This window comes from Saccopteryx leptura, chromosome 1 (assembly GCF_036850995.1).
Source record: "Saccopteryx leptura isolate mSacLep1 chromosome 1, mSacLep1_pri_phased_curated, whole genome shotgun sequence".
In the NCBI taxonomy this organism is placed as follows: domain Eukaryota; kingdom Metazoa; phylum Chordata; class Mammalia; order Chiroptera; family Emballonuridae; genus Saccopteryx; species Saccopteryx leptura.
Window position 1 is genome coordinate 291492827 of NC_089503.1, and position 22767 is coordinate 291515593.

General features: G+C 44.3%; 2 protein-coding genes across 4 annotated transcripts in view; both read left to right on the forward strand.

Moving 5' to 3' along the window:
- The window catches only part of A2ML1 (alpha-2-macroglobulin like 1), an 87097-nt gene extending 86389 nt beyond the window's left edge, over positions 1-708 (forward strand). The window contains 1 exon segment of the mRNA XM_066360262.1: positions 1-708. Coding sequence (XP_066216359.1) covers positions 1-708 — 708 coding nt within the window.
- The window catches only part of PHC1 (polyhomeotic homolog 1), a 24893-nt gene continuing 2266 nt past the window's right edge, over positions 141-22767 (forward strand). The window contains exons 1-14 of one of the 3 annotated variants that reach the window (XM_066355978.1): positions 141-475; positions 3959-4119; positions 6062-6172; positions 7105-7185; positions 7724-7873; positions 8666-8821; positions 15579-16074; positions 17427-18190; positions 18740-18887; positions 19140-19351; positions 20263-20377; positions 21255-21363; positions 21854-22004; positions 22399-22630. In XM_066355978.1, the coding sequence (XP_066212075.1) occupies positions 4006-4119; positions 6062-6172; positions 7105-7185; positions 7724-7873; positions 8666-8821; positions 15579-16074; positions 17427-18190; positions 18740-18887; positions 19140-19351; positions 20263-20377; positions 21255-21363; positions 21854-22004; positions 22399-22630 (2839 nt within the window). In that variant the 5' untranslated portion in view covers positions 141-475; positions 3959-4005. Of the gene's footprint in view, positions 476-1605; positions 1692-3958; positions 4120-6061; positions 6173-7104; positions 7186-7723; positions 7874-8665; positions 8822-15578; positions 16075-17426; positions 18191-18739; positions 18888-19139; positions 19352-20262; positions 20378-21254; positions 21364-21853; positions 22005-22398; positions 22631-22767 lie in introns of those variants that run through there. The other 2 variants (XM_066355976.1, XM_066355967.1) reach the window with 2 other exon arrangements.

The window sequence follows — 22767 nt, forward strand, 5'->3', positions numbered from 1 at the left end:
AGTGCGGAGGCCCGGGAGCGGCGTCGTCATGGCAACGGGCGCCGGCAGGAAACGAGGGACGCGCGGAGGGTGGGGGAGGAGGGCGCCGAGGGGAGGGGAGGGTCGGGGGAGGGGTCCGGCTGCCCCGGAAGCACCTCCCCGCCAGCCCCCTCCTCCAGCCCGGCCCGCAGCCCCCGGCCTGCAGCCCCCACCCTCTTGGCCCGGCAGGAAGTGACAGGCCCGGAGCGAGCCCCCGAGGCCTGGCGGAGCCGCGGCCGGGCCCGGACCCGGAGCGGCGGGAGGGGCGGGGAGCCGCGGCCGCGCCGGGTGCCTCCCACCCCGCCCTCGGCGCCCCCGCCCCTCCAGGAAGGGGAGGAGGCGAGGGGAGCCCGCCGCGGAGGCCGAGCGAGCCCCCTCCCAGCCCGGAGACTGGGGTCCCGGGCACATGAGGTGGACGCCCCTCGGGAGCACTTTGGGTGCGGAGCCGGGCGCGAAGGTAAGCCGGCGACCGCGGGCTGGGAGGGGCAGGACCTCTGGGGGCTTGGCTGCGCGGGGAGGTTTCTCCTGCCGCCTCGGGCTGTGGAACGCCCCAGGTACCTCCCCCAGTTTCTTTCCCTGCCTACCTCCTGCGCTCGGCTCTGCGGTCCTTCGGCTCTGCCCGTCCGAGTCTTCCCGCTGTTCGGGTCGCCGCGGTTAATGCTGTCTGTCCGTCACCCTCGTTGCCTCTGACTGCTCCTTTTCTCATTCATTTCTCCTTCTCTGACTTTGGCTCTCCCATCCAAGCATGCTTGCTGTCTAGTTATCTCCCTGCTTTTTATGATCCGCTGGGTTCCTTAGCCTCCTGTCTTCCTGCTCACTTGGGTCAGTTCACTCTTGGTACCACTCTGTCCGCTCCCTTCCCCCGATGTATGTGCTTCCTCTTTGGAACCTCCTTTTCATCAAGGTTCCATATGCAAGGACCCCTGGGCGTCTCCTATCCCTGTTCTCCAGATTACTTCCATTTCTTTAGCACAGTCTTCCCCGAACCACCCCTTTCTCCCGCTTCCTCCTTCCCCTGCCCCATCCTTTCTACGAGACAGAGTTTTATGTTTAGGGTAATTGATTTTCTCCAACTCGTAGTTCAGTCGACCCTGTACCACGTCCACTTCTATATCCTTTTCTAGCTCCGTTCCAGGGGCGTCGGTGCTCCTACCTACCCAACAAATCCGCACCCAAACACTACGTTTCAGCATGACCGTGGTTTTGCTATTCCAGGGACCTCTAGATCAGCTTCTCTTTTTTCTCCTTTAATTCTGAAAACTTAAATTCACTGTGCCTCCCAAACTTTTTGTTGTCCTTATTTTTGGTACGTAACTTTACAGTTCCAACGTTAATCACGAACAAGTAGATTTATGTGCTTAAGATCCAGGAATCCTGGTTTTGATAACAATTTCCCTTAATTTTATCAAAGACTTCCAGCTGATCCCTTCTAGCTCTATATCCATTTCACAATCTGAAAAGATATTATTAATAAGGTTTCTGTTTGGGGGGAGATGAGGGGTCGTATAGTTTATTAGCATTTTCATCTATGAATGTAGGAATTAATGTATGTCCTCTTGAGCTAGTTAAACGGGTCTCTTGTCTCTTGAGTCCAGTGAACTATACAACTATGTATGCTGCCTCTAATCCTTACCCACTTTTTTCCTTCACATGCTGATAATGAGGATTCATGGGTCTGTATCTGTTCAGTGCTTTGATATTGTGGCAAAAGATGTGGGGAGAAGACAGAGTTGAAGCTGATACGATTTCTCCTGTGTACTTCTTGGGTTATATCCATGTTTTCAGTGACATTTGCTGTTCCTAAATGAAACTGCAGAGATGGGTAGTTCTTGGGGAATAATGAGGGGTTAGGTGATACTGAGAATGGAATAACAAGAAATCTCCCCACCTCTGTTTAGTAGGCCAAGTGGTTTGATTTTATTTGTTTGCTTGTTTTGGAAGCAGTCATTAAGATAAATCCACTCGAACAAAATTGTTGACAGCCCTTAGCAGAAATTCTGGTTTGATGGTTACATTTCTAAACCAAATAGTGCTTTGCAGACCTAATATTTTTAGTGGCCCTGTGCTTCAGAAGTACAGAATTTAGTGTCCGGGGTTTAACAAAAGAGGGGGGGAAAAAGAACAACAACAAACCAACCCCTTATCATTTAGTGCTGCCTTGGCACTTCCCTTCTATTTGTTTGCTTGGTTCCTACTAATGAATATTAGTGTAGACCCCAGAAGGTAAATTGTGACCACTTTAGTGATCTAAATAATTGAATCTTATTTTCTTGAAGATTTTTATTGCCGTGTATTTAATGTTTAATACCTGGGACTCATTTGTTAAAATGATATATCACATTCAGTTGTGAAGCCTTCTTTGCAAATGCTGAAACTGAGGTATAAGAAGGGAAAGGGCCTGACCAGTGGTGGCACAGTGGATGAAGCGTTCAACCTGGAATGCTGAGGTTGCTGGTTCAAAACCCTGTGCTTGCCCAGTCAAGGCACATACAGCAACCAAGAAACAAAGTGAACCAATTATGAGTTGATACTTCTCATGATGCTCCCCACCCCACCATAAAATCAATAAATAAAATCTCTAAAAAAAAAAGAAGGGAAAGGGACATGCCTGAGGTGTTATTATTAGTACCCTGAGCTGGAACCAGGCAGCTGTTTGGGCTCTATGGGCTGGAGCCTAGCTCTTCTACCTTCTAGTTTTATGATACTCCATGATGCATTTAACATATCTGTATCTTAATCCCCTCCTTCATAAAATGGGGACAATGAGTACTCAAACTGAGTGACACTGCTTTAATTACAATTATTTTTCCTGGTTTGAGGAAGAAGCCTTGTACTAGTGTAAAGACTTGATACTTACTAGGACAATTTTTTTTCCAGATTTTATTTATTGATTTTAGAGAGAGAGAGAGAAAAGGGGGGAGTAGGAAGCATCAGCCTTTAGTAGTCCCTTCTCTTATGTGCCTTGACCAGGCAAGGACGGGTTTTTGTTGTTGTTTTATTAAGTGAGAGAGAGGTGGGGAGGCAGAGACAGACTTTGAACAGGAACCCCACACACACACACCTGGATCCATTTGGCAAACCCCCTACCAGGCGATGCTCTGCGCATCTGGGGCCCCTGCTCCATTGCTCAGCAGCTGAACTATTTTAGTGTCTGAGTAAGGCCGTGGAGCCATCCTCAGGGTCTGGGGCCAGCTTTGCTGAACCATTCGAGCCATGGCTGCAGGAGGGAAAGAGAGATGGGGGGGGGGGTGGAGAGGTGGAGAAGCAGATGGTCGTTTCTCCTGTGTGCCCTGACCGGGGATCGAACCTGGGACTTCCGTATGCAGGCCAATGCTCTACCACTGAGTTAACTGGCGAGGGCCAAGGCCAAGGCCGGGGTTTTGAACCGGTGACCTCAGCCTTCCAGGTCGATGCCTTATCCACTGCACCACAACAGGTCAGGCCAGGACATCTTTACCCTCAGAAAATTTCATTTTCACACTTGTAAAGTGGGGATATTATTATTTATAGAAAAGTACTAGGAAAGATAATGGAGATGAGAGGAGGTACCCAGTGGCTTCTCAGTAAATGGTAGCCATTGTTAAGATGATGCTGATAAGGATGTTACAGATGCAGATAATGAGATAACTCTAAATTTTAAACTGTTACAAAGTATTACAGGAATGTCAGGTGGCCTTATTATTATGAGGTGCTGTCTTACATTCTGACATTTTATATTTAATGACAGTTATGATGGAATATATAAAGGTGTTTCTTTTGAGACTGCATAATTTCACAAGATGGTGTGGGGAAGAGCGTGTTGCATACTTGGTACTTATAAAACCTAGAAATCATGGATTATGGAAGGAGAGGAAGATACTTGGATCTAATTTGAATAACATGAAATAATAGTTTGAGATTAGGTGTAAATTTTAACTAACCCTTTGCTCTTCCCATCTAGGTCTTGAGTCAGAGGACCACCAGCCTTGGGGACCCTGGACCACTATCATGGAGACTGAGAGTGAGCAGAACTCTAACTCCACCAGTGGGAGTTCCAGCTCTGGTGGCAGCTCTCGGCCTCAGATAGCTCAAATGTCACTGTATGAACGGCAAGCAGTGCAGGTGAGGCTCAACTCTGAGGGATGTGATCTCTGAGTATTACTGGCTTAGGGTAGGCAAAGGTGCCTCAAGATAATCACCCTTAGTTCCTTTCCAGAAAATTGGGGGAGTTGGATTAGGTGACTGAAGTCTCTTTTAGTGCTGAGACTTAGGAATTTACAACAATTTGAGCAAGCGAAAGCAAACAGTAAAGGCGAGTCAGTCTTTTTTTTTTTTTTTTGAGAGAGAGAGAGGCAGGAAAGGAGAGAGATGAGAATCACTGACTTGTAGTTGCAGCACTTTAGCTGTTCATTGATTGCTTCTCATGTACCTTGACCCCGGGGTTCAGGCTGAGCCTGTGACCCCTTGCTCAAGCCAGCAACCTTTGGACTTAAGCCAGTGACCCTTGGATCATGTCAGTGATCTCATGCTTAGGCAGCGACCCCACAGTCAAGCAGGTAAGCCTGTGTTTGAGCCGGATGAGCCCCCGCTCAAGCCAGCAACCTTGAGGTTTTGAACCTAGGACCTCAGTGTCCCAGGTTGATGCTCTGTCCTCTGTGCTACCACTGATCAGGCGAAATTCAGTCTTTCAAGGTTTTTTTTTTTTTTTTTTTAGTACCTTTTAGTTCATGTAGCTAGATTTTAACCATATCTCTTCATAGATTGTCAGATTTTTAATCTTTGGCCTTTTGCATAAATCACTGAGTAGCCTGACTGGCAGTGGCACAGTGGATTGAGTGTTGGCCCGAGACACAGAAGACCTTCAAAACCCCTAGATCACAGGCTTGAGCACGGGGTTGCCAGCTTGAGCACAGGATCATGGACATGATCCCAAGATCTCTGGCTAGAGCCCAAAGGTTGCTGGCTTGAGCAGGGGATCACTGGCTCAGCTTGAGTACCACCTCCCCAGGCACGTATGAGAAGCAATCAGTAAACAACTAAAGTGAAGCAACTACAAGTTGATGCTTCTTATTACTCTCCCCTCCCCCTCTCTGTCCCTGTCTCTGTCAGTCTCTCTCTAAAAAAAAGAAAAAAGAAAAAAATCACTGTGAGTAATGACAGTGTAAAATTCTTTAGACTAAAGTTTTATTTTTATTAGACAAATAATAAATTCCATGTTTTTAAAAGTCTGGGGTCTGACCTGTGGTGGTGCTGTGAATAAAGCGTGGACCTGGAATGCTGAGATTGCTGGTTCAAAACCCTGGGCTAGCCGGGTCAAGGCACATATGACAAGCAATGAACAGCTAAAGTGAAGCAACTGCCATACAAGTTGATACTTCTCGCTCCTTCATCTCTTAAAAAATCTGGAAATGGGCCTTTTACTTAAAATATTTTGGTTATTAGAATAATTATGCATATCATAAGACTGGTTCTAATAATTAAAGACTGTTAGTTTACACTAAAACTGAATTATCAGTATCATCTTTATAAATATCTATTAGCATTATACTGTAGATATTTGAAATACCAGTTTGAAATTTTTGCTTATCGATTCTTTCACAAAGCCACTACTTACTTTATTTTTCATCACTTTCAACCCCTTAGGACTCTTATTACCTCTATTGTAACCCTAGAATATGGTCTTTTATTTTCTTTTTACATTAATCGACATCTCATTGATTTCTGTCTGTCTAGTTCCAATTCTTTTCCTTGCTGTATCATGTGTTTCCAGATTCCATTTTGGGAAATAAGTGCCCTGATGAATTAACACTTTTACTTTTCTATATATATATATATGTGAATAGAGTATAGCAGAATTTATTGCTTCTCCACTTATTGAGGACTATGTGAACTTACTGGTTCTTATAGAAGCAAACTGGACAAATCAGAAGTTGATGATTTAGCCAGACTTCGATCTTCCTTTGTTTCTCTCCTTGCCATGAGTCCCTTTCACAAGCTCACAGTGATTTTTATAGGAGTTGGGATGGATTCATTCTGAGTGGGCTGATCCTCTCTCTCCTTCTAGGCCCTGCAGGCACTGCAGCGTCAGCCCAACGCGGCTCAGTATTTCCACCAGTTCATGCTCCAGCAGCAGCTCAGCAATGCCCAGCTGCATAGCCTGGCTGCCGTCCAGCAGGTGAGAGGTCAGCAGCCAGCTGACCCAAGAGGGAGGGGCAAGGTGCTGCAGGTGGGTAGGGTCATACCACATCCTCCACTAAGCTGAGCTGGAAACACAGTCTCTACTGCCTACTGAATGGATCTTAGCTTCTGGGTTACAGTGAGAACTGGGCAAACTCCCTTTTAGAAACAGAATGGCTATGTCTTGACCTGCAGCCTGCGATGGGAGCCACTACACATTAGCAGTTGAGTGCTTAAATGTGGCCAGTCCAAATGGAGATGTGCAGTAAGGTTTTGGATTTCAAAGACTTAGTGAGAAAAAAAAAGTAAAAGTAGTTTACATTGATTATAGGTTGAAATGAGATACATTGGCTTTAATAAAATCAAGTAGAAGAGGGTATGGGGGGATAAATGGTGATCGAAGGAGGTTTGACTTGATGTGGCAAACACAGTTTGCCAGATGCCAATATGCAGATGATGTATTATAGAATTGTACACCTGAAACCTATATAATTTTATTAACCAATGTCACCCCAGTAAATTCAATTAAAAAATAAAGTGTATTTCTCCTGTTTCTTTTCCCTTTTTAAAAAATATGCATACTGGAAATTATGTATGTGGCTCGCATGACATTTGTATTGAACAACTCTGGGTTAGACTTATTAGTGATTCATTACGTGACCTGACCAAAGGTCCTTCCACCTAAAGGAAAGTGGGAGGAGGACGGCTTGCCTGGCTGCTCCAGGAGGGTAACATGGGAGTTGTTGGGTTAGCACATGTGCTGATGTGAGGGTTGTGAGCGTTCTGAATATGCTTGTTCTTGTTTCATAATGGAGACTCTCAGTTCTTACCTGAAATTTCTATTACGTGTTGTGCATCTGATTTATTACTGAAAGAGTCACAGCCTTTCCTTCGTTGTCTCTGCTCTTTATTTTCTGTTGTCTCTAACAGGCCACCATTGCTGCCAGTCGGCAGGCCAGCTCCCCAAACACCAGCACCGCACAGCAGCAGACGACCACCACCCAGGCCTCAGTGAGTACTTCTCCCCGCTGAGAGGCTTCTGGAACTCTCTCTGCCTTTGTCTCTGGGTTACATTTGATATGATACAGCTGATCTGGGCGTGTTTACTGAGCCATCAGTGGTATTTACTGCCCTTATGTAGAGAATGTTTGTAAAAGGAAAAGTAACCAACTTAGATCTATATAGGACTCTTAATGAGGAGGTTTAAGAAAGGAGAAAGAAAATCCTGAGGAAGAAGAGGACATAATAAAAGAAAGGGACTAATCTCTGGACCCTTCAATGAGAAATAAAATCAGTTCAATGTCATTCCTTTGTCTTCTCAACTGTTAGGCTAGTGGTTAGCACTGGTTTGTTTACTCTGGTAATACTCCATAGTAGCCAGGATAGAAAGTTGCAGGGATAGGATAATTGCAGATAGGAAGGTGTTATTCATTTTCCCCTGCCTTTACGAAAGTAAAATATTCTGTTCTTGACCATGTCACTCTGAATTTGTTAGTCATTTACATTTCCTCCTAAATCCTTACTCCTGGTTCCTTTCTATACCACACAGATCAATCTGGCCACCACGTCGGCCGCCCAGCTCATCAGCCGATCCCAGAGTGTGAGCTCTCCCAGTGCTACCACATTGACCCAATCTGTGCTACTGGGGAACACCACGTCCCCGCCCCTCAACCAGTCCCAGGCTCAGATGTATTTACGGGTAAGCCACAGATGTAACTGCCATTGTCTCCAGGGCCGAATTGTTCTGTTCCTGGCTAGGACTTGAGTGAAAGCTTTTATTTAACCATAGTTAGTTAGTTACCCAGTTGTTTTTTTTTTTGTTGTTTTTTTATTTATTCATTTTAGAGAGGGGAGAGACAGAGAGAGAGAGAGAAGGGGGGAGGAGCAGGAAGAAGCATCAACTCCCATATGTGCCTTGACCAGGCAAGTGCAGGGTTTCGAACCGGCGACCTCAGCATTTCCAGGTCGACGCTTTATCCACTGCGCCACCACAGGTCAGGCCCCAGTTGTTTTAAGACAAGCTGATTTACTTCCACCTTGCTTAACTCTAGAAGAAATGCTCAGTATTTGCAGGTAGTTTGCAGATTACGTCGATTTCCTAAATTAGAAGATAGTCACTTTGACATTTGACTAAATTAGCAACAGATGCTCTAATCTTTCGACCTGTGGCTCAAGTTCACAAATTCTAAATGTTCTCTTAGCCTATCTACTTACTGTACGTAAACACTTGTTCTAAAATTCTCATTGTCTCAACTTCTTTCATGTTTGACTCTTTTTATCAGTGTATAGTTTTGTACACATTCTAGGTTTTCTTCTGGATGATTCACCACATGGAGAATAAGGGCCTCCTGGGTTGGTGTGGAAAGGGACAGGGCTTCGCTGTTTCATATCTTCTGTTTATTTTGTCTTGTGGTCCTTCCCTTCCATTTCTTCTGTCTTTCTTCTCTTCCTCTTGTTCTCTTTCCTCTGCTTTTCCTCCTCTCCTTGCCAGCCACAGCTGGGGAACCTATTGCAGGTAAACCGGACCCTGGGCCGGAATGTGCCTCTCGCCTCCCAACTCATCCTGATGCCTAACGGGGCAGTGGCTGCCGTCCAGCAGGAGGTACCGTCTGCTCAGTCTCCAGGAATTCACACAGATGCGGACCAGGTCAGTGCAGCCATCGACCTGGTGGACACTGGGGAGGACAGGGACGACTACAGTCTAGGGCCCACCCTTCCCTCAGTACCATTTGTCAGAATTCTTAATTTTTATTGTTTTGCCCTTCATTTTTGTAGAATTCCAGTCCCTTATAACTTTTGAGTTATTTGAGTTTGGAAGGGAAGTAGATTTGGCTGAAAATAGCCCTCTGGATCAGGAAACCTTATTCTTTTTTTTTTTTTTTTTCATTTTTCTGAAGCTGGAAACAGGGAGAGACAGACAGATTCCCGCATGCGCCCGACCGGGATCCACCCGGCACGCCCACCAGGGGGCGACGCTCTGCCCACCAGGGGGCGATGCTCTGCCCATCCTGGGCGTCGCCATGTTGCGACCAGAGCCACTCTAGCGCCTGAGGCAGAGGCCACAGAGCCATCCCCAGCGCCCGGGCCATCTTTGCTCCAGTGGAGCCTTGGCTGCGGGAGGGGAAGAGAGAGACAGAGAGGAAAGCGTGGCGGAGGGGTGGAGAAGCAAATGGGCGCTTCTCCTGTGTGCCCTGGCCGGGAATCGAACCCGGGTCCACCGCACACTAGGCCGACGCTCTACCGCTGAGCCAACTGGCCAGGGCAGGAAACCTTATTCTTAATACAGGGCAGATTTCCCTACCATATCTTAGCTCTGCAAGGTTCAGTTTATTTAGGAAGTCTTTAATTCTCCTTGCAGAACTGTCTCTGGAAGATGAGGGATGGTGGAGGGATTTCTGCTATGTATATATAGATGTTAAGCTGATCTGGCTTGATTCCATCTCTTCATAATGCAGTCTTTCTGCTCACCGTGTAGTCCCAAATCTTTCTCATCGTTGCTTCCCATGTCTTATCTCCACAATTTGTGTGTGTGTGTGTATATATATATATATATATATATATATATATATATATATAAAGTATTAGCGTTGTATATATATTTTGAGCCTGAGTTTTTTATCTTCTTATGAATGGGATCTAAACTGGGCTCTCATAATACTTATTTTTTTAGCTTTTCAGTTAGCAAGTAAATATTGAGCTTTCCATTGATGTGCTCAGATATATACTAGAAACTTTGATGGATTAAAGTAAATATGAGTAAAGTTTTTATAAAGAGAGATCAAGGAAGCACAAAAGGAAATTGCGCGATCTTTGAGTGACACAAGTTTATTTATTTATTTTTCGATTTTATTTTAGCTTTTATTCATTTTTAGATAGAAAGGAGAGAGAGACCGAGAGAAAGAGAGAGAGAGAGAGAAGGGAGGAGGAACAGGAAGTATCAACATCAATTCCTATATGTGCCTTGACGAGGCAAGGCCAGGGACTCAAACTGGCGACCTCAGCATTCCAGGTTGATGCTTTATCCACTGCGCCACCACAGGTCAGGCCAAGTGACACAAGTTTAGAGAAGAGTTGGCTGTAATACTGTTTACTGACTTTTGGGTTACTTGAGGGAATTCTTGGAGGATGAGTATGAACAGTATGTGTAAAAACATAATTCATATATATGAGTAAGAGTTGGGGGTGAGTGGATAAAGAGGAGACAACAGGCCTGATGGTAGGAAACGGTCACTGTGGGGTGGAAGTCTGAAAGCCGAGTGACTCCATAGGTAGCAGGGGTCATACCTGGCCGTTGAACAGCAGCCTAATGGGATAAGTCAAGTACTTGAGAAAGAATCATCTAGGAACATGTTCCTAGAGATGACAGAAATGAGGAGCCTACTAAGAAATGCTTGGGGTCATATATAATAAGGTAAGACCTTTATTTCAGACTGTGGTAACAGCAGTAGGCCCAGAGGGTGAGGTTGAGACTGCTTCCATCTACTCGTTGAGGGTCAGCATGTGGAGGGATAGAGGGGTGGTTAAAAATGTGAATCTTATATCTCGATCAGATTCCTACTCCCTGACTTACTGTGTGACCCTAGGCAAATGGTCAGACATCATTTGAACATAGTTTCTTCATCTATAAAACATCTATTATAAAATACCTACATCAGAGTGTGTTATGATGACTAAATTAGTTGGTATTTATAAGTGTTTGAACAGTGCCTGGACATAATGAGTATTAAGAGCGTTAGCTATCATTTTTATATATCAGACGTTCCTTTGTCCTGAATGCCCAAGGAAGTCATAATCCCTAGACTGATTGAGATTATAAACCATTGAAGCACCAGACATTAAGCAAATAATCACCTGAATGGTGTAATAATTGCTTCATTAGAAAGTACAGAGTGCCATGAAAACAGAAAGGGAGTTAATTTAGCTTTGGGGTGGGGTACAAGTCAGGAAGGCCTTTGAGGAGGTGACAGTTAAATTAGGTCTAAAGAAGTTGTTCAGGTGGGGACATGGAAGGAGTGATGAAGGCAGGGGAACCTTATGTCCAAAGATCCTGAGGAGGGAATTGAAAGACCTGTGTCCCTTAAGTATGGCAAAGGGGAATGGAGATGGTGCGGGAGAGGCAGGAGAAACCTCATCCGGGCTCTGTGTTTAGGATTTGGGGATTTATGTGAAAGACAATGGGAAGCTACGGAAGGATTTTAAATGTAGAAATGACATCAGAGATTTGAGGGCTTTTGTTTGTTTTCATTTTAAAGATTGTTGTCTCCTCTGTGCAGATAAATGGAAATGGTGTAAGTGAATATAGGGAGAACACACCACCATCATAATAGATTAGGGGAAAGATGCTTGGATTGGGCAGCAGCAGTGGAGACAGACAGAAATGAATGAATTTGAGAAAAACTTAGAATGTCATTGAAAAGGAGAACTGATCATTCAGTGGGTGGGGAGTTGAGGCAATTCCAGAGATGTGATCTGGCACAGCAATGAGGTGGCCGGTAGTGATTCTTTTGAGACGAAGAATGTTGGAGAAGTGGATTTTGGGTGAAGTTGGCTTAAAAGTGCTTGTTAGCCATCCAGAAGGAGATACTGGGTTAGCAGTTTTACTTGTGTGGTGCCTGAGCTCTGAGTTGGAGATAACTATGTTCAAGAGTAGTAGGCTTATACTGTAGATGATAATTGAAATCAAGGGACTGTTTGAAATACCTTAGGGCAGTGGTTCTCAACCTTTCTAATGCCGTGACCCCGCAATACAGTTCCTCATGTTGCAGTGACCCCAAACCAAAAAATAATTTTGGTGGCTACTTCATAACTGTAATTTTGCTACAGTTATGATTCGGAATGTAAATACCTGATATGCATTATGTATTTTCTGATGGGCTTTATGAGACCCCTGTGTTTTGGTCGTTCGACCCCTGCCGGGGTCACGACCCACAGGTTGAGAACCGCTGCCTTAGGGGTATGGTATGGATTGAGGAGAGAAAAGCCTTTAAAACGGAGCCTTGAGGGTTAGTATGAGCCCTTAGAAAATAAAGCAGTTCAGGTTTGAGTAAGGGGTGATGGGCTGGCAAAGAGGAGTAGGAAAAGAGTGACAGACAAAATCTAAAGAATTTTGTGTGGTCATGAAGACAGTGGAACAAAATGGAACAAGGAGTGGCAAGGGTCCTTCAAGAGAGCCAGAAAAGCTGGAGCTACTGATATGGACGGAGAGCCCTTGCAGTGGAGTCATGGGGGTGAGGGTGACTGGACAGTGGGAATAGACACAGTGGATATAAACAAGTTATTAAGCGTTTAGCAGTAACAGGAAAGAAGGATAAACTGGGAGAGGGGAAGTGGGGTTCCAGGATGGTGAAGGAAAGGAGCCAGTAGAGGAGAAGTTGAAGAGACAGGTGCTTGTCTAATTGAGACAAGAGAATTGATTATGTACACTTCTTGAAAAGTGGGAAGGATAGAGGCAAAGAAGAGAGAAGTGATGGGTGCTTATGCAACTGAATGTATAGATTGGTGGTGGAACTGATGATGTATCGTAATTGCCAGATAATAGTAAGCACCCCAGGACCCAATCCTGTTGATTCTTGTAAATCATTCCCAAAAGCTGTCATCTCTTCTTCTGTACTGCTTATTGCCTGAATTCGGGTTCATTTTTCACCTGAATTACTGTACTAGTTTTCTAACTTTTCTCTTGACTTCAGACTTACCTACTTCTTTTACACATTATTATATAGAATAGGTTTTTTTGAAAATATATGTTGTTAGATGGAGACTTGACATGGGGTGGTGAACACTCAATACAGTGTACAGATAATGTTTTCTAGAATTATGCACCTGAAACCTGTATAATTTTGATAATCAGTGTCACTCTAATAGGTACAATAAGAAGGAAAAAAGAAGATATATGTTGTTACATCAGTATGTTATTTTTGTACCTCTGGTATAAAGAATTGGATGAATCCTTGTCTTTATCTCATGATATCCTCTTACTGATGGTCCATTCATGACCCACTTTTATTTACTCAGTAAGTTTTAATAATATAATAAGCAATCTCAGTTTCATCTGTTGCCATGCTGAGGGTATTCTGATTCCTAGGTTCATTTTTCCTTTGTATCCCTTTTTATATAGTCTTATTTATTACATTTATATATAATAAAGTACTTTTTTTTTCACAGAGGCAGAAAGGGGGACAGATAGGGACAGACAGGAAGGGGGAAAGATGAGAAGCATCAATTCTTCGTTGCGGCACCTTAGTTGTTCATTGCTTCTCATATGTGCCTTGACCGGGAGGCTATAGCAAAGCGAGTGACACCTTGTTCAAGTGAGTGACCTCACGCTCAAGCTGGTGAGCCCACACTCAAGCCGGCGACCTCAGGGTTTTGAACCTGCGTCTTTTGCGTCCCAGTCCGACGCTCTATCCACTGTGCCACCACCTGGTCAAGCTTAATAAAGTACTTTTTAATTACAGAAAATTTCATATGAGAAATAGAAAAAAGAAATGAATTCTTATTTACTTATCTAGCTTCATCATTGATGAACACGTGGCCAGTCTTTCCAGGCCTTTTCCCTTCACTTGTGGATTACTTGGAAGTAAATCCCGAATACCATATCATTATTTTCATTTATATATACAAAATACCCACATATTTGTATTTAAAAATACAGTGTATACAATTATATAATATATAAATAATTATAAAATATACATTTTATTTGTATTTATATTTAAAAGGTACTTATGCTGTATGCAGTCTTTGAGATGCTTTCTTAATAGCATATTTTCAAGAACCATCCATATTGTTGCATGTCATTGTAATTTCTATGTAATAGTCCATTATGTAAATACAATACAGTTCATGCAACAATCCATTTGGGTGTTTCCCAGGCTTTTGTTAGTATGAGTAGTGCTGATGTGAACATTTTTATACATGTCTCTGGTTGTACACAGCAGGAGTTTCTCTTGTGGAATTCCTGGGTTAGAAGGTATGTGAATGTTTAATTTAGGTTATGATGCCAAACTGTTTTCCAAAGTGATTGATTGTACTGATTAACATTTCCATCAGCAGTGTTTACAAGAATGTTTTCAACTGTAGCTTTGATCATGTTTATTCTGATTAGTACTCTTCTACGGCTTCCTGTAATCAATTAAGTTACTCACTATTCCTTCTCTCTATTTATATTTTGGAGTACTTACTATGTAGTGTCGGGCACTGCTAGGTGTCGGAAGTATAACAGTGAAGTTGATAGACACATTTTCTGTTTCTAAACTGAAGTTCAGACTCCCTGTTTTAACACACCAGGCCAGGCCCTTCATGATCTATACCTTTCTCCGTCCCTAGCCTCGGCCTACGCTTCATTTTACAGGGGGTCCTTGGGTTATGAAATACTGTAGTTCCTTTTGTATGACAGTGACGTACCTGAATTTTTGTGTAAGTTGAAACGCCCTAGCCTAACACAAATGGCACACTTGCGCTTTTAACAGTTCAGAATGGCATAGTTAGGTGTACTGGGGGACGCCAGCGCTCTCACTCATAACGCCGCCTTACTGCGTATTCTTCCATGTGCAGCCTGACTAGCTTGCCCACGTAGTTTTTAAGTATGATGTCAATGGTGTAAGCCAAAACACTCATGTCTCAATTTTTAAAAGTTTTTATGAGAATGAGCATCATAAACTCAAAATGTCATATCATATGTTGAAACTGTCGTAACCCAGGGACTCCTGTATTTCTCGCCACTCCCTCTAACTCTCCAAACATAATATTTATAATTTCCAAAAATGTTATCCTTTTTCTTTTTATTTTTTTTGACTCGGCAGTCTTGCAAATGCTGTCACCTGTGTCTTCAAACCCTTGCCTTCACTATTGCCTATTGGGCCTCTGGTCAAATGTCACCTGTTTTAGGAAGTCTTTCCTAATCTTTGTCTCTGAGTGGCTCTTCCTCTTATCTGCTTCCATAGCACTTTGTGCATATCTGTGTCTAGTATAATGTGGTTATTGGTGGTTTTCTGTCTTTCTTCCCTGGTAGAAAGCACTCATTAAGAGCAGGGCCTATGTCTTTTATCCCTGCATTCCCCATTTCCAGTGCAATACCTGAAGCACAGGTGTTTGGTAGATATTGAATGAATGAATGGAGAGGAAAGGGAAATTCTGAAACATTTTGAAAAAATAAATGTCCAAACTTGATGATAGATTTGATACTGAATGAAGGAGACTGAAAAATAAAATTTGATGAAAGTTTTCTTCCCTGGGTGACTGGAAAACCTTTAATGTATATAATTGTGAGGGTGGGCGTACCAGTTGAGGTGGGCTGTGGAATATCTGTAGCTGTTTTTGTGGCTTCTGTATCAGTCATTGAAATCTTTGATGACACCAGTGCCTCTTGTTGCCCTTTTCTCAGTCTTTTTCTTCTCATCTTTTAGGTGCAGAACTTGGCAGTGAGGAGCCAACAGGCCTCAGCCCAAGGACCTCAAATGCAAGGCAGTACTCAGAAGAGCATCCCTCCGGGAGCATCCCCTGTCTCCAGCCTCTCCCAGGCCTCTAGCCAGGCCCTAACTGTGGCTCAGGCTTCCTCTGGGGCCTCAGGCCAGTCCCTCAACCTTAGTCAAGCTGGTGGAGGCAGTGGCAATAGCATCCCAGGGTCCATGGGTCCAGGTGGAAGTGGCCAAGCACCTGGGGGCTTGGGTCAGCTGTCTTCCTCAGGAATGGGTGGTGGTGGGAGCTGTCCCAGGAAGGGCACAGGAGTGGTGCAGCCCTTGCCTGCAGCCCAAACAGTGACTGTGAGTCAGGGCAGCCAGACAGAGGCAGAAAGTGCAGCAGCCAAGAAGGCAGAAGTGGATGGGACTGGTCAGCAGAACGTGGGCATGAACCTGACACGGACAGCTACACCTGCTCCCAGCCAGACCCTCATTAGCTCAGGTAAACAGTCACTTCTGGTGTCCTTCTCTCAGACCGTTTAAAATCTTCAGATTACATTTCTCTGCCTTGTTTCCTGCTTCTCTTTGTCACATGGCCTTGATCTTATTTATTAGTCCAATGAGGCAGGAGGATAGGTAACAGACAGAGGTAAATCTTGTTTGTTTCTACCCGGCACTCATCACTTTACAAGTTGCCTTAGGCCCTGAGTCCTGTACTTTACTCGCTCCATTCATTTGCCCAGTTCTTATTTAATTGCCTACTGTGTTCTAGAAGGTGCTAGGTATACATCTTTGAAAAAAAGATTCCCGGTTCTCATTGAGTTTACAGTTTAGCATAAGGGATGAATTCTTTCCTAGTCTCTATTTAAAGGTGCTTAGGTGACCCAGTGTAGAGCAGAGCACTTAGGACTAGCAAATAGAGAGCTGTGGTTTAGTATAGTCAGCTTGTGATCATCTGTGTCAATGATAAGGATGAAAAAGAATAAATAATATAATAACCCAAAGTAGTTTATACTTGCTTTCAGACTATGGTTAGACACAGATGTGCATACCTTACTTGGTAATGTTTGTTTTTGCCTTCCTTGTTTCTAGCACTTTAGTTGTTGCTACATTTGGATCATTTACTCACAAAAAGTAAGAGTTAATTATTAGTTGTATTTACATACTGTAGCTCTTCTGTTTCCAAAGTGCTTTCATACCACCTGTGTTTTCTGGACAGTCTGGTGGGGGTCTGGGGGGTGGTGAGGTTGTCAACACGTTTACAGTGGCGGATACCGGGTCAAGTCAGAGCCTACAGTTGCTGACTGCTAAAGCTTCTCTTAGCTGGGACCTAAACTGATGAATCTTAAAAACTGTGGCATTCATGGGAAGATGTTGGTATTTCTATCTCGGTGGATAGTTATTTTTTCAATGACTATTATGTGTTCCTGATGTGCTGGGCTGGGTTCTAGGGATGTAAAAATGCATAAAACGTGGGCTCAGCCTTGAGGAACTCTGAGTCCAATTATATAGAAAATGGGCCAGCTTATGCTGCTGAATTAAAAATAACAGGATTTAAGTATAGCAAAGGAAATAAAAGCTACATACATATAAGACATTACTGGGGATTATTAAATGATTGAGTAAGGGAGTTCTTTTGTTGAGATCTTTAAGACTAGAGATTGTTGGTAATATCTGGTAATGGTTGACTCAGAGAAAAGAGTATGAATGAGGTGACCTCTCAGGTCCTTCTACGTTAGATTTCCATCCAAAATTGGGTACAACTTGGAAAGATGATTTTACTTTTAATAATTTTGCAATGGTGATGATTTTCCGCTCTTTTTTTTCTATGTTGCATTCTGGGCTGGCCTGTAGCCACCTACACACAGATCCAGCCCCATTCCCTGATTCAGCAACAGCAGCAGATCCACCTCCAGCAGAAACAGGTGGTAATCCAGCAGCAGATTGCCATCCACCACCAGCAGCAGTTCCAGCACCGGCAGTCTCAGCTCCTCCACACAGCCACACACCTCCAGCTGGCCCAGCAGCAACAGCAGCAGCAGCAGCAAGCCACAGCTCTCTCTGCCCCTCAGCCACCACAGGTCCCACCTACTCAGCAGGTCCCACCTTCACAGTCCCAGCAGCAAGCCCAAACCCTGGTTGTTCAACCGATGCTTCAGTCGTCCCCCTTGTCCCTCCCACCCGACCCAACTCCCAAACCACCCATCCCTCTCCAATCCAAACCACCTGTGGCACCTATCAAACCTCCTCAGTTAGGGGCCACTAAGATGTCAGCTACCCAGCAACCACCACCCCACATCCCTGTGCAAGTTGTGGGCACCCGGCAGCCAGGTACAGCCCAGGCACAGGCTTTGGGGTTGGCACAGCTGGCTGCTGCTGTGCCTACTTCCCGGGGGATGCCAGGTACAATGCAGCCTGGTCAGGCCCATTTGGCCTCCTCGCCACCTTCATCCCAGGCTCCTGGTGCACTGCAGGAGTGTCCGCCCACCTTGGCCTCTGGGATGACCCTTGCACCTGTGCAGGGGACGGCACATGTAGTCAAGGGTGGGGCTACAACCTCCTCACCTGTTGTAGCACAGGTCCCTGCTGCCTTCTACGTGCAGTCTGTGCACCTGCCGGTGAGTGATGTCTGATGGCTTTGAGGGCACTGCACCTGGGGCTGAGTAGAAATAGTACTTAGGGGAATGAAGAGTTTAGAAGGTATTTATCTGTTCCTTTTGTGTGTGAGAGAGCTGTGAATGGCAAGTTAAGATGCTGGTGTTCTTTTTGTAAGGACGAATGACAATGTATATATTAATTAATGTATATATACATTAATATCTGAACTTCATACTCCTAAATCTGCTACTGATGCCGTTCTGGGTTTTTGGATCTGTTCTAAGTTGGATCAAGATAGCCTTAACCACCTAAATAGTATTTAGAAAAACAACAGTTCCTAGTTGGGCCACCTCCAGGGTCTTGAGGTCTAAAATAGGACTGTTACTTTTGTTCTGATGTGGAAGTTACACTTCTTGGGAATGACCAGGGATTTTAATGTGCCATGGGAAGTATACCACCTAGGGAATCTGGAACTAAGAAAATTTTCTCTGAAAGTATGGGAATATTTGTGGTTCCTTGTTATCTTTCACTTACAACTCTTGATTTCTTTCCTGTTCTTCATTTTATAGGGCAAACCTCAGACATTGGGTGTCAAACGCAAGGCTGAGTCTGAGGAGGAAAGAGATGACGTCTCCACTTTGAGTACAATGCTTCCTGCCAAGGCATCTCCAGCAGCCGAGAGCCCGAAGGGCATGGAGGAGAAGAGCAGTCTTGGAGGTGAGAGATGGGCTTCTGCAGTGCTGTTGCAGGGCACAGGTATTCATGTTCTGAGGAAGCGAGCTAAAAGGGAAATCTGCTTTGGTAGAATATGGGGCTGAACTCAGTGGACAAATGAGTAGGAAAAATGGAATCCAGGGTGAATGAGCAAAGGTGAACATGTATCATTGTGGAAAATCAGGCTAGCTTGGCTAATACATGGGTCAGTTATGTTATCACATACCTGTTCATTAATTTGTGTGTGTTTTCCAGAGAAAGTTGAATCAGTGACCAGTATGAATGCTAATACCCCAAGCAATGAACTAGTATCCTTGGCTCCTGCCCCTTCAGCACCACCTCCTACACTAGCTATGGTGTCCAGACAGATGGGTGACTCAAAACCCCCACAGGCCATTGTGAAGCCCCAGATTCTCACCCACATCATTGAAGGCTTCGTTATCCAGGAAGGAGCAGAGCCTTTCCCGGTGAGGGCAGGGTGATAAGATGGGACTTTCAGTTGGGGACTTGGTCTGACTGTTGTTGTCTTTTCAAATGCCACTAAAATCAAAAGGCTCAGAACTATTTATTAGAGAATGGTTTGATTCTGTTTATTTGGTGAGTTGTAAAGAGGAAAGGAAAAGGAAAGAATATGTAGATGAGAAAATGAAAATGTTGGGAAGTGAAGGCAAGGCAGGAAGTGACCTTTTAAACGGTAATGTTTAGTTAGACAAAGTAGGTTGGTTTATAATGAAGAAAATTGTAGAAAAGTTAATGGACTTTTCCAGGTACCATGAGTTACAGTACTAGAACATAGCTATCTTGACTTGTAGTACATTCCCTCATCTTAGGAAGGAAAAGGACAAAATAGGAAGCCAAGCTAGGAAACCTGTTACCCAATGACTTCTCTGAAAAAAGTTAGAGACTTTGTGTGTGTGTGTGTGTGACAGACACAGAGAGAGACAGAGAGGGACAGACAGGAAGGGAGAGGGATGAGAAGCATCACTTCTTCGTTGTGGCACCTTAGTTGTTCATTGATTGCTTTCTCATATGTGCCTTGACCGGGGGCTACAGCAGACCGAGTGACCCCAGCAGTAATTAGAGTTCAAGCTGGTGAGTTATGTTCAAACCAGATGAGCCCACGCTCAAGCCAGCAACCCCAGGGTTTTGAACCTGGGTCCTCTGCGTCCTAGTTCAGTGCTCTATCTCCTGCGCCACCGCCTGGTCAGAGTCAGTTAGAGGCTCTTGACTGCCGTATTGAAAGTGACTTTCTCTGAACCAGACTTGACCATTAACTCAGAGATGCAGGCAAAGACATGATGGTGAAAAATGCTGGGGAAAGCTGTGGAGAGGCAGAAAGGAATTAGGCTAACTTAACTGTAAACTTTTTCTGGGACAGGTGGGTTGTTCTCAGTTACTGAAAGAGTCTGAGAAGCCACTACAGACTGGCCTCCTGACAGGGCTGAATGAGAATCAGTCAGGTGGCCCCTTGGGAGGGGACAGCCCATCTGCTGGTAAGTATTTAGTTAGAGACCCGTCTGGGGGAGGAGGCTCATGGAGATGTGTTTGAGAACTCAGTATAAAATAGTAATTATTTATTTACAGTAGGAATTAAATGATGACCATCCAGATACAGAAACTTTATCATATATTTAGAATTTGTAGAATCACACAAAAGGAATTCCATAGGCTTAGGGAGAATTATCAAACTCAAGTAAGTTGTTAAATTATTTACTATAATTTTTCAAAATGATCTAAAATATGGTATTTAAAAAAGGTTATTTTGATTGATTTTAGAGGGAGAGGGAAAGAGCGAGCATGAGATATAAACATCGGCCTGTTGTTTCACTTACTTATGCATTCATTGATTTTTGTATGCGCCCTGATGGGGATCAAACCTCTACCTTGGCGTATGGGATGAGGCTCCTTCCAACTGAGCTACCTGGTGAGGGCAAGAGGATATTTCATAATATCCAGTTGTTCTTCGATTTTATAATCTATATCATATACATATAATCTATACTATTGACATTTCCCCTCCGCTTTTGGAAACTTTGTGAGAGAGGGATATATATCTTCATAGGCATTAGTAATTAGTTCCTCTCTCCTGTTCAGAAATGCAGCCTTGTCTGAAATCTGAGAGCATGGATTAGGATAAAATTAGTTATCAGAATGGGAATAGTCTGACTGAAGGGCAGGAAAATTATGATGGACATGCCTTTATGGTTTTGGAACTTGAACTTGATGTTTTAGGGATTCTCACTCAGTTAGGCGGTGTAGGTCTCTGGGGGCAAACCCCGAGTCATTAAGAGTCCAGCTCGGGGCCTATAACGGTTTGAACAGCAGCAGAAACTGATGGCAGCTTTCAAGTGATCACGCCTTATTTTTCAGAGCTAGATAAGAAGGCGAATCTCCTGAAGTGTGAGTACTGTGGGAAGTACGCCCCTGCAGAGCAGTTTCGCGGCTCCAAGAGATTCTGCTCCATGACTTGTGCTAAGAGGTACTGGAGGCAGCCCCTCCTCTCCTGCAGCAGTGGTTCTTTCATGTAATGTTACACCCTTCCCTAGGACCATCTTACAGCTGATACAGACACACACACATATACACACATACACATAGTTAAAACTTTCCATTGATTTGAGAGAGAGAGAGATAGGGAGAAAGGTAGGGGGCGAGAGAGAGAGAGAGAGAGAGAGAGAAAGAGAGAGAAAGAGAAGCATCTACTCACTGTTCCACTTAGTTATTCCATTTAGTTGTGCACTCATTGCTTCTCCATGCCACACCGGGGATCAAACCCAGAACCTTGGTGTGCAGGGATGACACTTGATTCACTGAACCACCTGGTCAGGGCTCACACTGATATATAATATCTTCTTTACTTTCATAGTCTTCCCCAAATTAGCTCTTAAAATACCAATGCACCTTTAGCACAGGGTAGCAAGGTAGTTTTCTAGAGCACCTTTGATGTTGTACATGTGCCTGCCCTGTAGGTATAATGTGAGCTGTAGCCACCAGTTCCGGCTTAAGAGGAAAAAAATGAAAGACTTTCAAGAAGCCAACTATGCTCGTGTTCGGCGGCGTGGACCCCGACGCAGCTCCTCTGACATTGCCCGTGCCAAGATCCAGGGCAAGCGCCACCGGGTAAGCTGCTGTCCCAGAGCCAGCTACCTTTAAAATGGGCCTATACACTGAGACCAGAACTCCGGTTTTGACTTGATTGCATCACTCCAGATTCCGACACCCCGGCTTGTTTTGTCTTCTCTCCTGATGACTGGTTCATGTATATCCATTAATCCTTACACATTTGAGTAGCAAAAATCTGGAACAATCTTTGGTAGAAGGGGAGAATCAAGAAAGTGATAGTTTATACTCAGAAGGTACTTGAGAGTAGATTGGTGACTTTGGACATTTGCAAATGAAGCACAGGGTAAGATTTGTTTGCCCTCCATGCCCAATGTTAACCCAAACCTTGGGGGGTTGGGGAGGGGAGAGAAAACTTCTCCATGACCTCACTGTTCTTCGGTTTTCTTTATAGGGTCAAGAGGACTCTAGCCGGGGTTCAGATAATTCCAGCTATGATGAAGCACTCTCTCCAACATCTCCTGGGCCTTTATCAGTGAGAGCTGGGCACGGAGAACGGGACCTGGGGAACCCCAATACAGCTCCACCTACGCCAGAATTACATGGCATCAACCCCGTGTTCCTGTCCAGTAATCCTAGCCGTTGGAGTGTAGAGGAGGTTTATGAGTTTATTGCTTCTCTACAAGGTACTGTGCAACAGAATCCAGTCACATACATGCTTTGTTTTTTTCCTTAGGTCTTTGTGCAGGCCTCAGTAATGGAATGTAACTCACTTTGAAGCAGTAGAGGCTTAAAGGCTCTTGATATTTGTTCAAGTTACTTA